Source organism: Artemia sp. Qi Xiang Cuo, chromosome 18 (genome assembly GCF_049724085.1).
Source record: "Artemia sp. Qi Xiang Cuo chromosome 18, ASM4972408v1, whole genome shotgun sequence".
Classification (NCBI taxonomy): domain Eukaryota; kingdom Metazoa; phylum Arthropoda; class Branchiopoda; order Anostraca; family Artemiidae; genus Artemia; species Artemia sp. Qi Xiang Cuo.
The window spans coordinates 25,234,815-25,252,116 of NC_142811.1; the positions used below are offsets into that span (position 1 = coordinate 25,234,815).

At 33.8% G+C, this 17,302-nt stretch overlaps 1 protein-coding gene across 1 annotated transcript in view; it reads right to left on the reverse strand.

The window, feature by feature from the left end:
• Positions 1 to 783: 783 nt before the first annotated feature.
• Positions 784 to 17,302, reverse strand: part of LOC148941363 (ileal sodium/bile acid cotransporter-like) — a 65,705-nt gene continuing 49,186 nt past the window's right edge. Inside the window, exons 2-4 of the mRNA XM_089104047.1 lie at positions 9,990 to 10,161; positions 1,922 to 2,139; positions 784 to 1,326 (exon numbers count right to left, since the gene is read on the reverse strand). Of these exons, the coding sequence (XP_088960173.1) occupies positions 847 to 1,326; positions 1,922 to 2,139; positions 9,990 to 10,161 (870 nt within the window). The 3' untranslated portion in view covers positions 784 to 846. The remainder of the gene's footprint in view (positions 1,327 to 1,921; positions 2,140 to 9,989; positions 10,162 to 17,302) is intronic.

Consider the following 17,302-nt stretch of genomic DNA (forward strand, 5'->3'; position numbering starts at 1 on the left):
AAAACCTCATTTTCCACGAGAATGGGGGGAATTTACGGGGGGGGGGGGTAATTACCAGGGGATATTTTTCGTGGTGGATGGATATTTTCTACGGGCATGTATTTTCCGGAGGTTATTTTCCGACGGGGGAGGAGTATTTTCCACAGGGGGTATTTTCCTCGCGGAGGGGGGAGGGTTTTTTTCTGGGGGGGGGGTGCATTCTCCGGGGGATATTTTTCGTAGTTTTTTTTCCCTGGGTTTTTTACCCCTGTTTTTTTTCCGAGGCGGTATTTTCCGGGGTGCATTTTCTGGGGGGGGGGGTGGGAACACCGGCCACCACCAAGATTCAACCGGTGCTGGTTGGACCAAATCAGAATTTAAATGAACTTTTCAACCATTGAAAAAATCTGTGAAAATCTAATTTGCTCAAATTAGCGCTAGCTAAACTTTAGTTTACAACTAAACAACCCTGAACAAGCTTTTCACTTTTAAAGACTATTAAGGAAAATGTCTTATACAAAAGACAAAAGTAAATTTGAGCACCCCCGTCTCTTGCGAGAAGACCCAAATCACATTAATTCATAATCTTTGCAAATTGTGAAAGTAAATACAATGTTTCCGAAGAAAATCTAATCTTAAAAATCCTTGTCTTTGGTTGGTCGGTGTTTTTTTTTTGTGTTTGGTTAATTTCTGAATATAGCAAGTATTATCACTTAACTACAAACTTGGTTAATATCTAAACTAAATTTTAGCTTCTCACTATAGAAAAATAAAAATTTTCAGCTATGCCTAAAACTATTTCATGGTATAATTTCATTTAATTTTGAAGAATATAAACATATATAAAAGTAACTAGCATTTAAAGGCTCAAGGAAACATTTCAGGAGATGATATGTCACCAGGAAGAGGCATCCCTCCCGGGATTCCTACTGGTCCGCTGAGGAAAGCTGCTTTCAGAGGAAGCCGCAGATTTTCTTCAGGCTTATCTAGCCTTATCTTATTCTTAGCTTTTTTCCTGTCACAGCAGTATCTAATTCTTCTAAAAGCGAAATAAAAACCATAAGCAAAGTATAGAGTAAATCCAGTCATCATTAAGGCCGATATTGCAGGCATTGCAGCCATGTCTGAGTATGGGGAAGGCAGGGAAGCTTTCAAAACAAGGTAGCCTATGCCTCCATTTTGTAAAGCTGTTTCCAGAGAGATGGCGATGACTTGTTGTTTATCAAGACGCATAATCCACGCAAAGAAAGCTCCAAAAATAAAGCCTGCCCATGCAAGAAATAATCCACCTAATGCTATTTGCCATGTCCAGATCTTGAATAGGTACATACCGTTTAAAGTTCCAAACTAAAAGAGAAATATGATATTAATTGTTATGTGTAGTTTCCTTCTTTCTTTAAAAAAAATATATATTTCAAGTATTATTCAATTTTAAATTCAACACTGAGGCAATTTTCTAGGATTAAGGGAACACTGAGGCAACTTTACGGACGAAAAATATCCCCTGGAAATTACTCAGGAATTGATTCTGCACTCACTTAAACTTTAAATCTCTATGGCCCAGCCCATATTCAAACAGTAGTCTACAGAATTCAGGGCTATGGTTAGAATTATGCTTAACATCTATTTAACTACACATTTGTCTAATTTCGGCCACTATTCTACAGAATTCAGGGCTATGCTAAGCACTTTAAAAGTAGAAGCCTTAACTGGCTAAATGTAGCTAGATGTAAAATTGACTTCGAGAGGTGTGGGGAGACCATTCAAAATATTTGTCAAAAATGCCAAGGTCATTATTATGCTAATAAAATAAATGTCTAACTAAACTCCAAACGTTTCATGTTCACCAAGAAATGAGGTTTTTGCTTAACGATGAATTTTGAGAACTTTCTTGGGTGCTATAAAAAGCTATCAAACAGAAAAGAAAATTTTCTAAACGTACCGATAACACAAAAACAATTATCACAAATGAAGTTGGCTTCACGAGTTTATTGGCTGCGAAGTCCGCCCAACTTCTTTTGTACCTCCTCGTTAGAAGACCGATTCCCAAAGGAATGGTAAGAGCCACCACTGAAATGACTAGATTTAAGTAGGGTATATGTACTCCATTCTTCAATTCCATGGCCGGTGTAACAAGATACACCCACAATGGCATCATACCTTGAAAGATACAAAAGATTTAAATAAAAAACAATATTCTGTGAATAATAAAAGCAAAAAATAATAATTGCTGTTTATGCCAAGTTTGCATAGGAAGTGTTTATATATTTTAAAGCAATGGGTTTAAAGTTAAGGTATACATAAGCTTTCGCAATATTAGGAAAATAAGGGGAGATCATAAATTCAAGAGTTGATTATATAAAGCACTGCATTATCAAATTCAGCTTATCAATGAGCCCACTGACGAAACTTCAAACCAACACTAAAAGAAAAGAGAAAATTGTGTTTTCTCTTCGAAAGACCATCTTTTGTTTTATTACTCCAAATAATATTAGAAGAAAAATAACAGATGAGAGTAGTACCCCAAAGATGGATTTAAGTGCAGCCATAGGAGGCATACTATTGAAGCTACTAACCCCTCAAGACGCTATTACGCGTACATGGGTTTGCGCATTATTTTAGTGCGCCTGTAACGGTATAGTATACCTGTCTGTTACATAATAGGTAATGTTTTCTAAGGGATACAAGTCCGCTAGTCAGGCGGGGAAGTCCCAGTTGTAAAAAAAAAATTATCAGGGTCCAGTATTTACAGGTGAAGATGGCACAATCTTGTGTGACCCATTTTGGTTTCGGTAGACCTTTGTAATCTGGCAAAAAATGGTTTTGAAGGTCAACGACGCGTAAAATGCTAAATCTTAGGGTTCACTCACCTCAGTATTGAAAAAGATTTCAGTGTGCCAACATCGAGGATAATATTCTTTAATAGTAGATGCTTTTACTCTTTTGGATATTGAAGGCACTAGCAATGGGGAAACGAAACCTAGAGTGCCTAACGTAGCAGCATAAATTACAAGGGATTGCCGGCTAACCCTAGAATGGGACGAGATATTTTCACGATGTGTAATAACACCGAGCAAATTCAAGTCGGAAGAACAGTTATGCTTTGCAGCAAAATTGAATATAATGCATATTCAAAGATTACAAGACGGATTAAATGCATTAGTGAAATATATTGAAGACAATGATCTGAATCAATGTATAAAAAAGGAGTAACCTTGTTACTAGCGAGAAAGAATCTTCGTCCATTAATAGTCTATAATAGGTAGTGCGAGCGTCTAGATTAAAAATAACTGGATTTCGGAAACAAAATCATATGGAATCTATTGACTTCGTAAAACTTTTAACTCAAGATGATGATTTTCTAGAGTTTTCTCTTCAAAGTAAAATATTTTCTTAAAGAATGCTTAATGATATAATGAGAAATGATTCCTCGTCATTGGACTATTGCATGAAACTTTTACGTCGTGGTCCAGATGCATTTACTCAGTTTATTAACATATTAATAGAAACAAAACAAATCAATATTGTGGTTTTGCTTTTAACCACTACCTAGAAATTCGTTTAAGACGGCCATTTTATAAGGAACGAAGAAAAAAGTCGACATTTAAACAGTCCTGTCTAAACAGGTTTTGTGAAGTTACTCGATGGCTCCTTCTACTAAAAGACATTCCTTTTATCAATCGAGAGTCAGTTTCTTTTTGGTAGTTAGGAAGTCAACATTTAAAAATATTTTACACACTTCCATTATATGTCAATACATTGAGCAGCTGGTCAACCTGTGATAATTGTACTATTATTGATGACTGTAATGAAAAGTGTAGATTATGCAATCCATGTAAATTACATAGATGATATGCTGTGCAAATTAAAGACTGTAACTCATGCCTTGAACATATTTGTGACTCTCACACTAGAGGTTTCCTCTGGTCCAATTGTTCCTATGATAGATTTGATCAATGAAAAAATACTTACCCTGGTATGATTGCAAAAAACCCAAAACGTGATTTCAGTTTATTTTTAAAAGACTGGTATTTCTGTGGTTTAGTATTGTTTTGGGAGGAAGAACCTGGTCTACGTTTCAATTGCTGGAATAATAAGAAATTCTGCTTTTTACGACATCGCTGTGGAGATACTGGCTACTATGATTGTAAATCTGTTTTTGTTTAGCTCTTACAGAAAGTGATTCTTCATATGAGAATATCGTATGTGACATTGCTTCAAATAAGCAATTTGAAACACGTGAATTTTATATCATGAATCAAAATAGCATTATTGGCTTTACGAAGAGATATAATAAAACTGAAGTTACATTATATTGTAGAAAATGTGACCCTGACTTTGCATGGCAAGATGAATACATATTGAATCCTGACGAGCTGGCGAGTTTTGTACATACAAGTTTGTTAATAAACAAATTCACAAACATTTTTAAAGCATTTCACTCTTATGGAACTTTAATTTATATTGTACAGGTAAGAAAGTGTATTTTCAAATAGAAAGTCATTCAATCGAGGAGTGTCAACATAAATTCTGAGAAATTTAGAGTAAGTACATTCGCAAAATTAAAAAATATAATATAATAGTGCATGAAAATCACAGCTTTTGGTCGATAAAACTTGTACTCGCTTCCAATTGTGAATAATAGATTCTCAGCTTTTCCCAAGAAAGTTTTGGATATGAGGCGTGTATGATGCATACGGTAAGTCAAGAGGATCAAAAAATTCGATTTTCTTCACTGTTTGTAAGATGCACAGCCAATGCCCCGTCTTTACAATTGATGGACTACTATTAACAATGACATTTTGAATATGGTCAAGGGTATCCAAGGGTATGCAAAAGGATTTGTATTTAGACATGTAGGGGTCGAAATTGAATACATTGATTTTTTTATTTGTGTTCATGATGCCAAGTCTAATAGAACACTGCCATAAGGGGTAATTTCCGAATAGGTTTCAAACTGATTTAGCAGGATTATTGCTATACTCTACTCCAATGGTTCGGCAAAGGTCAGCTCTAAACGTACTGTATCCGTTCGGACAATACTCATATCTTGATAATCGGACAAACCCAATACAATGATACCAAGAGTTTAGCAAAAATTTCATTGGTTATACCATTTTCAAGTAGTTGTCAATCTTGATCTAGGGAGTGCATTGTCAATTCATAGAGGGTACTGTAGGATTTATCAAAGCATAAATTATAGAGTAAATTCCATTTAATTTACATACAAGAGATGATAGTCCAAGCATTTCCAATTTATGTGGAGAATTTGTCCATGATTCTATGGCATTAGCACTTTTACAAAAGCCAAAACAGGTTTTGAAGGAATTTTGCCATTGATAAATGACGAATCGGTGTGGGTACGTGAACCCTTAGCAATATGTTGTTGATTCGTGATTATATTCGAAACGAACAGTTTGATATTGTTTCCACTAGCTCTCAATTTCTCAATTGCCAAAGCAACAGAACTCATAACCTATTGTTTTCGTACATGAACTATTGCAGAGGTGAGAGAGACTGTTACATCAAGTGCAGCGGCAGCTACTTTTCGCAAAATAAAACTGGATGGAGCAAGTTGTAGCTTTATATCAATCTTAACATTGGGAGGCAACCATAACAAACAACAAAAGTATGAAGAACAATAGGGAAATCTTTTTGCAAGACAGTGGAGATAATTTGAATGAATATTTCGGCCCTATGTCCAAGGGCCGTCCTCAGCAAGACAAAAATATATGAAGAAAAAGAAAACTCACAATAACATGCAACCAATAAAACCAAAAAGTAAATTTTTTTTTTCAAAGCAGTCCTAGCATCCTTACTTCAGCGAAGTTCAACCAGGACTGATAAAAACTAAGGTAAAACAAGGCTATTCAATGAGATGAAAGAAAAATAAATTCATTTTTCTTTCATCTCATTGAATCGCCTTGTTTTACCTTACTTTTTATCAGTCCTGGTTGAACTCCGCTGAAGTAAGGATGCTAGGACTGCTTTGAAATTTTTTTTTAATTTTGGGTTTTATTGTTCGCATGTTGTTGTGAGTCTTTTTTCTTTCATATATTTTTGTCTTGCTGAGGACGGCTCTTGGACATAGGGCCAAAATATTCATTCAAATTATCTCCACTGTCTTGCAAAAAGATTTCCCTATTGTTCTTCGTACTTTTGTTGTTTGTTATGGAAAGGCAGTGTGGTCTTCGTCGCTATTTTCGGAGGCAACCATTGAGGTATATAGAATATCTCATGATTTATTTTCCCAACCAAGTGTAAATCCTTAATTGTCACATCTCAAAGGATACTGCTAGTGTCAATATCAATTTTATATTCATATCCAATAGCCATGCCTCTCAGTAGCTTATAGAACATTGGAGTCATGAACGTGAATTGTATGTAGATTGCATAATTTGAAACATTATTGCTTGTGCTCAAATGTGGACACTAATTTGACTAAACAACTTGTGTAGTGTACAATTTTCATAGGCGGCACTTGGTTTTTTATTCTAAGATTTTTTGACAATCACATGTAAATCTATAAATGTGGAAGTCAAATCTATGAAATAGTCTTCACTGGTATAAACTTGAAAATGAACATATTCAGATAGCGGTTTTCGCGGGTAAAATTGTTCATAGTAATCATTTTTTACACTCACATCAACATCTTCTGCATTGAAAAGATTTAGAGATAAGGTGACTGAAGGACGAGATTCTTTGTTTGATAGAAATACCATTTCTAGGAGAAGAAATCGTTTTCCGATCTAACAATTTTTACTCTTGTTTTTTTTTGTTCTTTTAAAAGGGTTATGTTTTTCGTTCTTACCTGAGTTGAGATATGATGAGTGATGAGGTGTTTCTTGCCCTTTTAAAACCTTTTCCGCTTTCTTGTGATTTAAATCGCTCACCGAGGAATCTAGCGCCGGACCTGAGATTTTGTGAAACACTCTCTTGAATATCCTTCCCAGAGCCCCAATCATATAGTTTAGAGGACCCGAAATCCGTGGCAACCAGTGCAATATATTTTTTAGCCATAGGTAGTGCAGAGCGAAACAACTTAGCAAACCAATTGCAGAGCCCGTAACGTGACATTGACTAACGACCCCTGTAATAGTCCATTCCATGACCCAATTGTCGTGGTCTAAGAGTAGCAAAGGAGCAGTCAATATCAGGACAAACAAAAGTATTTTTTTTGTTAGCCATCTCACTAAAAGTGTCGAAAATGACATGTAATCACAGCCAAACCTTTTGTTATTGCTAGAGGATCACCCAATTCACTTGTTAATGTTAATTGACAGAGTTCCAAATATGAAGTGTTGACTGGAATATATTGAAGGTGATTTATATTGTAGTGGTGAATAGGTTCGTTAGGGGTTTTTCGTTCAAGAACACCTAGGAGGGGGACATTGGTTATACCAGCTCTCGATGTCTCTACAAGGGATGCATAAAGAAATATACAATTTTCTTATGCGGCAACGGGTGGATAGTCTGCAAAAATAACACTATCCATGCTGCTGGTGGTACAAGCAGTTCTACCATTTATTATATATTGTTTAAAACCGAGAACATCTCTCAGATTATCAATGAGAATAACCTTCTCATTGTAAATGGAGGAACTAATATAGATCTTGCCCTGTTCCATTTAACAGTTGAAGTGGAATGCACCATATTTACAGCGGAGATTCTTCTATTGATAGCACGACACAAATAAATCATACCACTATATTCCTTTGTCGGTAATGCGATGAATGGATATTGAGCCGAATTAATTGAATCTATTCGTTCCTCGGTAGCGAGTGGCCGATCACGTCTAACTTTTATATAATTATATCATATGTATTTTTAAGAATACAATCAACAAAATCAGCTTCATACTTTCCATCAAATTTGATGGTGGGGGAGAGTTTTGTCTAAAAATCGCTTGTATTATTCTAATCATCATAGAGTGGGTCAGATACATCAGACATGAATGTCAAATAGAAATCATTAGGCATTGTGAACGTCTTCAGCGGCAATCCAAGAACCAAAATTAGAGTTGTATCCTAGCAAACGAACAAGCAACTGTCTCTTGCCCCTATGAGTACGAGTCTTTAATATCTTTTCAATTTGATACATTCCATTGTTTTTAACATTTTGCAATTGGTACTCGTAAAAACTGCCAGGAACCTCTTCATCTTTCATATCAAGTAGACGATACGTTACAGGTTTAGTGTCTAAGACTTTTGACACTCTAAAAAATTCAGTGGACCACAAGTATATTCCCTCTTTAAAAATATTACGTGTTTGATTGATTCGAGCTGTATCACCAGCATTAAATTTCTTATTTTTAACAACGTTTTCACTGGAATATTGTTCAATAAAAATGTCAAGGGTGTTGTTACTGTGATGAACTTCAAGAGGACTATGATCGGACGAGGATCGACTAGGGCGTTGATTATAGATCAACATGATTTTATCTAAATCTTAGACAAAAGCAGCAGTATTTTTCAATGTACAATATCTCGAGATTAAAGGTCGAATTGTTCTTATCAATCGTTCAGCAAATGCAACCTTTATTGGACTATGCCCATGATAGAGTTGTCTATTATATTTCAGTAAAACCTTTTTACATGTGGATTAAATAATTAATTTCCCCGATCTGTTTGAATTTTGCTTTACGAATCTTGTTCAAAGATAGATGCAAGGGCTCTAGGAACTGATCGCAAGTAAAATATACTTGTACGGACTATTGTGATGTTTTTACGATTTAAAAACATCTTTTGATATTTCTCCATATTCTCTTAATGGTTTTAAAATATGTTTATTGAATCAAATGATTCAAGTCTTCTACGATTTGTAATTAAATCTGATACCAAACCAATTAAATTGTAACTCTTGCCGTTGGTTATAACTTCCCTCATTTGTTCATCCATTTGTAGATGTTCATTTTCAGCGCGAGTCTTTTACTTTGCTCGGAACACGAATGAGGCATTAGGTCTACAACAATTCATAAGGCTTTAAATAAATCTTCTTCTTCCTGCTTCGGCAGCGGCAGTGACGATAAGAACTTTGAGATTGATTAATGACATTTACTTTGACCGGTGTTTCACGGTAGGGCTTATGCTTGTCGACACGTTGAAGGGAATTTTTAAGCAAAATTAATTTTCATCTTCGGCAATCGTCTCATTGTTAATAAATTTATCAGAAGATACTTATATGGTACCATATATGATGTCATAAGAAATGCTTAGCCTATAGGATGTACTAATATAAGACATGACGTCATTTGGAAAAACCATAATTAAGGCTCTTAACGAATTTTCTCAGACTTTTGACCTATCTAGATCGTTTTTTTATGCGAGAATATCTTAAGATACTAATCTTCCCGGAAAAATATCGAGAAAACATACATACATACATAAATATATAATCAATTATTGCTCACTTATAAAAACAATATATATATATATATATATATATGTATATATATATATATATATATATATATATATATATATATATATATATATATATATATATATATATATATATATATATATATATATATATATATATATATATATATATATATATATATATATATATATATATATATATATATATATATATATATATATATATATATATATATATATATATATATATATATATATATATATATATATATATATATATATATATATATATATATATATATATATATATATATATATATATATATATATATATATATATATATATATATATATATATATATATATATATATATATATATATATATATATATATAGTGATATATATAATATATATATATATATATATATATATATATATATATATATATATATATATATATATATATATAAAAAAAAAAATATATATATATATATATATATATATATATATATATATATATATATATATATATATATATATATATATATATATATATATATATATATATATATATATATATATATATATATATATATACGAAAAAAAACGAAGAAAAAGGCGAAGCCTACCAATCGCAGCTATCGATGAGACGAACGTCATAGTTATGCTTAAATTTACATCACCGTCAAACAAAATAGTCCAAAAATTCGAAGAAGAGCCACCTGGTGAGCAGCCAATGATAAAGAGTCCTAGTCTTAACAAATTACTGTCATAGAATGCATATCCAAGGCCAAGTGAAATCTAAAAGAAGACGGTGAGTCAATAAAAAGAGTTAAAATATAATAATTTTTACAAACTATATATGCACAGTCCGTAATCACAGATATGGTAGTAGCATTATATCATAAATCGTTTGTTGAAGTCAGCAGATCAGCCAGAAGGATATTAAAAGTAGTTCCATTATTGTAAATACTAGTAAAATAGTAAGTTTTCCAATAGTAAAACAAGTGCCATTAAAACTGATAAAACTGTATGTGTTCATATTGCTTAAGACAAAACAATTTAAATTTTTCTAAATAAAATACCAGAATGATATTAATTTCATCAAACACATCTGTGTCATTACCAGTTTGCTGTTTTCTGCCTAGAGAAACAATTCATCACGTGCACCCTCCAAATTGAATGAATGAACAGTTTTGTAAGCTGAATTTGAAAATACATTTGAATTTTCCTACACTCGTAATTACTTAGTAACAATTCTTTAAGTATCTTGGTTTGGTTGAAACAGGCGAACAAAAACAGACAAGACAAAAGTAATCTTATTGTTTTCAAATATGAAGAGTTTTTTCTCTTATTTTATCCTTTTGTAGTCCTGCAAAAAAAGCTGATTATTAGTGTCTTGATGGATATACTGATACAGTAAATAAGTTTAAAATGGCTTGTATTTAGTCTTTTAAAAATGTATGGTCAAACAATGACAGGCTCTCTTATTGTGCTGACTCTAGATTCGTTGTTAATTTGGAGTTTGAACGATTGGGACTAGATATTTGTAAAATGTTTGTTTTCCTTTAAAGTTTCCTTTTTAGTGTTTGCTTAATCATTAATAATGTTAGGGTAAAATCTTATAAAAATTTTAGGGTTAAGAGACATTAATAATTTGAGGGAACAGAAATAATTCTGTATATCAGGCGGGCTGCTTCCTCCTAAGTCCCCTGCTCGTTATGTTAAAATTTTCGTGCTTGAAAAATGCTTCTTAATTCAACGGCTCTTTCGTTTTAGCAGTCATTCTTAGAGAATTGGAGCAAAACTGCAAGCTTTAGTATAAAGAGCGAGGGGTTGAGGAGAGGTAGCTGCCTTTTTATACGGAATAATTTCTGTCCGTTTTAATTATTGATGCTGCTCATTACTTTCTGTTGTTTTTTTTTCATTTAATTTCGGATTCTTTTTCAAATCATGGCCGTGCCTAACCAAAATATAACCGGCCCTATAAATCGCCGATTTCTGGTTGTTAAACTGTATATATCATTATCTGTAAATTGATTGGCAGTGTCCCACTTTTTCCGTATTTCATCTTAAAAACTAGTGCGTTGGATTTAAACTTAAACTTTGGAGAAATTTGAAGATTTAGTTAAAAACTTCGATGAACAGTAGTTTTGTTGAATCAGTTCTCAATAATATTTTTATTACAGAGTTTTCGGTTGGACGGAGAGAGGTTTTATTTTAATACGGATGAAAATTCTGTGTGACTCTTATATCTTCTACTCGGCTGCAGCATCATGGCCTCTAAAATAGGGTTCTCTGAGATAGAAATAAATTATAGGCAATGTTTAAGTTTTAAATACAGCCTTTTAAAATTGCTGAAAACAAAGCTCCTAATTAAAAAGGTTATAATTACAATCTAATTAGTTTTCACATAATTCTCTTTCTCACTATTACCCTTTTTTAGGTTTTGTATATTATAGACTTAAAATAAGATTTCCAGATTCAAATGAGGCACGTGAAATAAGAACAAGAGGTTCAATAGATGACACTGCGAAAGGGTTAAAGAAATACAAGCAGAAATATGTTAGAGAATTGGAAAACGAGAAAGAAACAAAGAAACCTAATGAAGAATTAGGACAGTGCTTGGTATGCTCGGTCCCATTTTCATATTATAAAGGAAAGATAGCTCCGAGAAAACATTCCCAGTCTGAGAAACACAAGAAAAACCTGGAAGCTTCAAATCCAGTTCCCAAGCCAGTAACTCAGTTTCTGGAATGTGCATCAAGTGATACAGTACAAAAGACAAAGGGGAAAATTGCAGAATCTTTTGCTGAAAACAATTTGCCATTTGCGGTGGTTGATAAGTTTGTCCCATTCCTTAAATACATGCCGTGTAAGAATATTACACATTAAGTAAAATTGGGAAGGGAGAAATTGACAAACCTAGTACGTCATAGAACTCTCAAAATATTGCAAGAACGCGCAGGTGGAGTATATACAAGCAAACCCTTTTTCAATCGCAATTGACAAGACGAGTGAAGTTGCAACTGCCAAACAGTCGACCATCTTTATTAGCTTCTCCAACAAGAATCTGGAAACAAAGGTAGAAATAATTGACCTTTTGGAATATCCCAGTGGAACTGCAGAAATGCTCTTTTCAAAATTCAGAGATTATCTGCAGAGCCTGGAGAAATATGAGGCTCCACTGACCAATCGGATTGGCTTCTTCAGCGACACTGCAAGTTTCATGATGGGGGCCCATCACTCTGTTTCTTCACTTAAAAATGAATATTACCAATGAATTACTGTTTTGAACTGAAGCTGTCATTAGATCCATCCAGTGGCATTTTATGCATGTCCGAAAACTCTGGAAAATTTAATTGGAGAGTTCCAGGACTTCTGCAATATGAAGTGGCCCAAAATCCTTGCACCTGGACAAACAAGTAGGCTTACTAATCACGCGTGTATAGCCGAATTCTTACGTTATGGAAGCCCCTGAAGCTTTGTTTCGGGAATTTGGCATTTTAGGACACCACGCATGGAAATGAACTTGTGTTGAATGCATTAAAAAATACGCTTGTGAAAGCAGTGATGTTATTGACGGACTATATTCTTGGGCTATTAATATTGGGAGTTCAACACGACGTTCCAAGCAGAAACTCACTATTTCATCTTATGAAAGAATTAAATTAAAAAAAACTAGTTCTTTAACTGAAAGTAAGGAGCGACATTAAAACTTAAAACGAACAAAACTTATTCCGTATTTGAAAGGGGATGTCATCTCTTCAACGCCTCGCTCTTTACACTAAAGTTTTTTATTGTTTTAAAAAATAGAGTTGTGAGAAAGAGTCAAACTTTCGCGTAAAGAGCGAGGCGTTGAGGAGGGGACATCCCCTTTCATATACGGAGTAATTTCTGTTTTCTTAAGTTTTAATGCCGCTCCTTACTTTCAGTTAAAAAAACATTGTTTTTTTTATTTAATTTCCGAATGTTTTGAATTAATGCAGGCTTTGGCTCACAGTACATAAATAATTGAAACGAAATTGGCATATTAATTTTACTTTTTTTTGGCTAAATGACTTTCTCGAAAGTTTTTTAGTTTATTTACGAAAGTTTTTATTAGTAATAAATAAACGTAACTTACGAATTAACTTACGTAACGAACTTATATATTCGTATACTTTTATTACGTATATTATGGGGTTCACCCCTAGTCAATATCTCGCTCTTTACGCTAAAGTTCGAAACTTTCCAAATTCTTTATGAATGATCCCTTAATCGCAAAGGCCGTTAATTAGAATAAAAAGCCCAATAGAGTCCTAGGTTATACTTCTACCGCGGCCATAGGAATCAGTGAACCATATCAAGGCCAAGCACTTTTGAAGTTCAGTGATCTGTACCAAAGTCATTTCCTTTTAAGCGTCAGTGAAATCTATCAAGGCCAGAAACTCTTGAGGATCTATGAACCGAATCAAGGTCAGACCGCAATAGATTCTGAGAGTTCTCCTTCCCGCAATAAATTCTACAGGTGTCGTGCATCATTGCGTCGTATGGATAAGACCGGTGTCATGCATCAATGCATTGGAGTCAACAAATTCTTATATCAATTTTTTATTTGACGAACTAATGAAGTCGTATACATTTTAGGCAATTATACGACAGCCCTTAGTCAGAAATAGCCCCAACCCCAAGGGCCCCAATGCCTCTATATCGTCTTTTTTTACTCAGAATTGTTTAGACATGGAATTTTTTGAACTTAGCATTTTTGGACTCAGAATTTTTTGGACTTACAATTTTTGGACTCAGAAGTTAACAGAAGTCAAGTAGAATTTCTTAGACTCAGAACTTTTGGAAATCAAATATTTTTTTGACTTACAATTTTGAACTTATAATATTTTGGACTCAGAATTTTTTGGACACAGAATTTTTTGGACTTAGAACTTTTGGACTAAGAATTTTTGGACTAAGAATTTTTGGGACTCAAAATTTTTTTGGGACTTAGAATTTTTTAGACTCAGAACTCTACAATTTTAATAAGAACTCAGAATTTTTTCAGAACTCAGAATTTTCAGGACTCAAAATTTTTTGGGACTTAGAATTTTTTAGACTCAGCCTTTTGGAGCTCAAATGTTTGGACTTACAATTTTTTGAATATAGACTTTTTTGGACTCAGAATTTTTTGGGGACTGATATGATTTTTTGGACTTAGAAATCAACGTCTTTTTTTTATACGTCGGAAACACAAAATCTAAGTAGGTGAGTGAATAAATTTTTTATCAACATCTTTTGTCAGATACGACAAAAGAAAAAGAGATTTGGAGACTCTACTGGGTTTTTGGAAATTTTAGTATGATCGTAGTTGAGTTGACTCCAATAAATCTGATTTTGCATATACTGTTCACAGCCCATTAGACCAAGTCCAATGAAACAATCAACCTAAAAGATTAAAAAGGTATTTGGACAATATACTTGATTCTCGGAAAATATTAGTATGATTAAAGTAAAGTAGACTTTAATAAATCTAATTTTGTATAACTGTTCAGAGGCCCATTTAACCAAGTCCAGTGAAACTGACTTCAATAAATCTGATTTTGTATACACTATTCAGAGGCCCATTCGATTAATTCCAATGAAACAATCGACCGAAAAGATTAAAAAGAAATTAGGGAATCTACTGGGCTTTTGGAAAATGTTGGTTTAGAAATCGTATCGTGTATACTTCCGTTCGGCGACGGCTAAGTCTCATTATATGTGTCATGGGATTCACATTAGCAACGAACATTTCCGGCTTACTGATTATAAGGTTTTACCGCGAATGTGCTACAAATGCGGGTCGCTAGACCATATATCGTCGGGCTGCTCTAGCGTGGAATGTTGTCTCAAGTGTCTTGGTAGTGGACACTCTCATTCTAGGAACAACCCTTGCCAGAATAAACAATGTTGATTTCATTGTGGATCTCATTAGCATACTGGATTTAGCTTTGACTGCAAACGGTTAACCAAAAAAGTTGCAAAGAATAAAAAATGATTAGTGCAAAGATTATATCTCTGAATCTGAATGGATTTGGTGATAAACAACATGTATTGCAGTCTATGCTGCGCGATCTGGATATTTTGTGTCTGCAAGAGCATCACCATCTGGACCACTCTACTAGTCTTCTTTCAAGCCTGTCGCAGCAGTTTAAGTGTTTTATATCTCCATCTACACCTACAGGTGGACACCCATCTGGAGGCGTTTGCATTTTTATTTGAGAGAATATTCCAGTTTCAGTGTTTGCCGTTAATCGTTATTTTGTTGATGTTCGAATCCCAGGGATTATCGTTTTCTAGTGCCCTTTACCAACAGATTATCATACTATTGATTCGCATTTTTATTTCCATTTTGCTTGTTTAGAATTATCGCGATTTTTGGCGAAAGTTCCATCAGATTTCCAGTAGCTTATTTGCGGGGATTTTAAGTGCAACATTCCTATCTCTGATGTCCGCTCCTCCACTCTTTTATCTTTGTTTTCGGTTTTTTACTATAGTTTAAAAAGATGCGGATTTTACGTATGTCCATAATTTTGGTTCTTGCTCTAATCTAGACCATGTGCTTGTTTCAAATGCAGCGTTATTGCCACAGCCTGTTCATGTTGGATTTGATATGCCTATTAGTGACCATTTTTACCTTTTTATTCATTTAAACATTCCCATTCCATCTTTTACAATTATCCATGGTTCTAGTCAAATTGTAAATTAAATGATCTGGGACCGGGAAAAAATGCTCTTTTAGCTAAAATAATTGTAAATTATTCTAAGGATGTTGATCAAATTGATATTAATCTATTTTATCTTGAAATTGTTCATAGTCTAAAAGTCGGGGCTAATAAAGCATTTACGATTGATTCTTTCCGTCGTGGATCTCGTTTTTTAGGTTGGAACCTTAACCCAATTTTAAAGCAAAGCCAAAAGAATGCATCTCAAGCTTGTTACATTTAGAATTGCGCGGAAAAACCGTGATATGGACCATTTTATGATGATATGAAATTAACTAAACGCGTTTTTCGGGCTGAGTTGCGTTTGCATAATGAAATTATAAAAGATGAAATTGGTTCAAGGATTACTAGTGATAAGAATGAGCTTTGGAGTTTGGTTAATTCTAGACGTCGTAATAATAATTTTTCACCAGATTCTAATAGTTCTCTGAAACTAGATGATTGGATAACTCGTAATAATTATGTTTTTTCATCCGGTGATGCGGTAGTTGAATCCTGGTTTGACTCTTTATTATCGGAAGAAATTTCAAAGCCCCACCCAAATAGTAAAATATCCATTTATGTTGAAAATGTAACGGTAGCAATTAAAGCTCTAAAAAGTAAGCATTCTTTTGATCATGATAGTATACATTCAAACCATATAAAATGGGCATTCCCAAAGCAATCCTTCTCATCGCTACTCTTTCTACTACTATTCTTTCTTCTGGAATTCTTCCAGCTAACTTTTCTCGTGATACCACTTCACCCCTTTCAAAAACAGGGGGGAATACGAATCAAAGTTCTGATTACAGGCCGATTACTGTTTCTTGCCAGATTAGCAAAGTTTTTGAGTTAGTTTTATTAAAGTATCTGGAGTCTTGTAACCAAGGCCTAAATCAAATTTGGTTCCGCAAGGATCTAAGCATGGTTGCTGCTCATACCCTCCTTTCAAGAATAATATCATTTTGTAAGCAATGGGATAGAGTTTATACACTTGCGTTAGATTTTGCGGTGGCGTATGATTCAAATATCCATTCTTGGGTTTTGACTGCGCTTCTGAAGAATAATGTCCCACTACCAGTAGTTTTGGTTTTAAAAAAGTGGTATGACTCCTCTCGTATTCGTATTAAGTGGAAGAATCAGTTTAGTGATTATAATGTTAAGTTATGTAGGGGGCTGAGGCAAGGAAGCATCATTTCTCCTTTGATTTTCAATATTACTGTTTT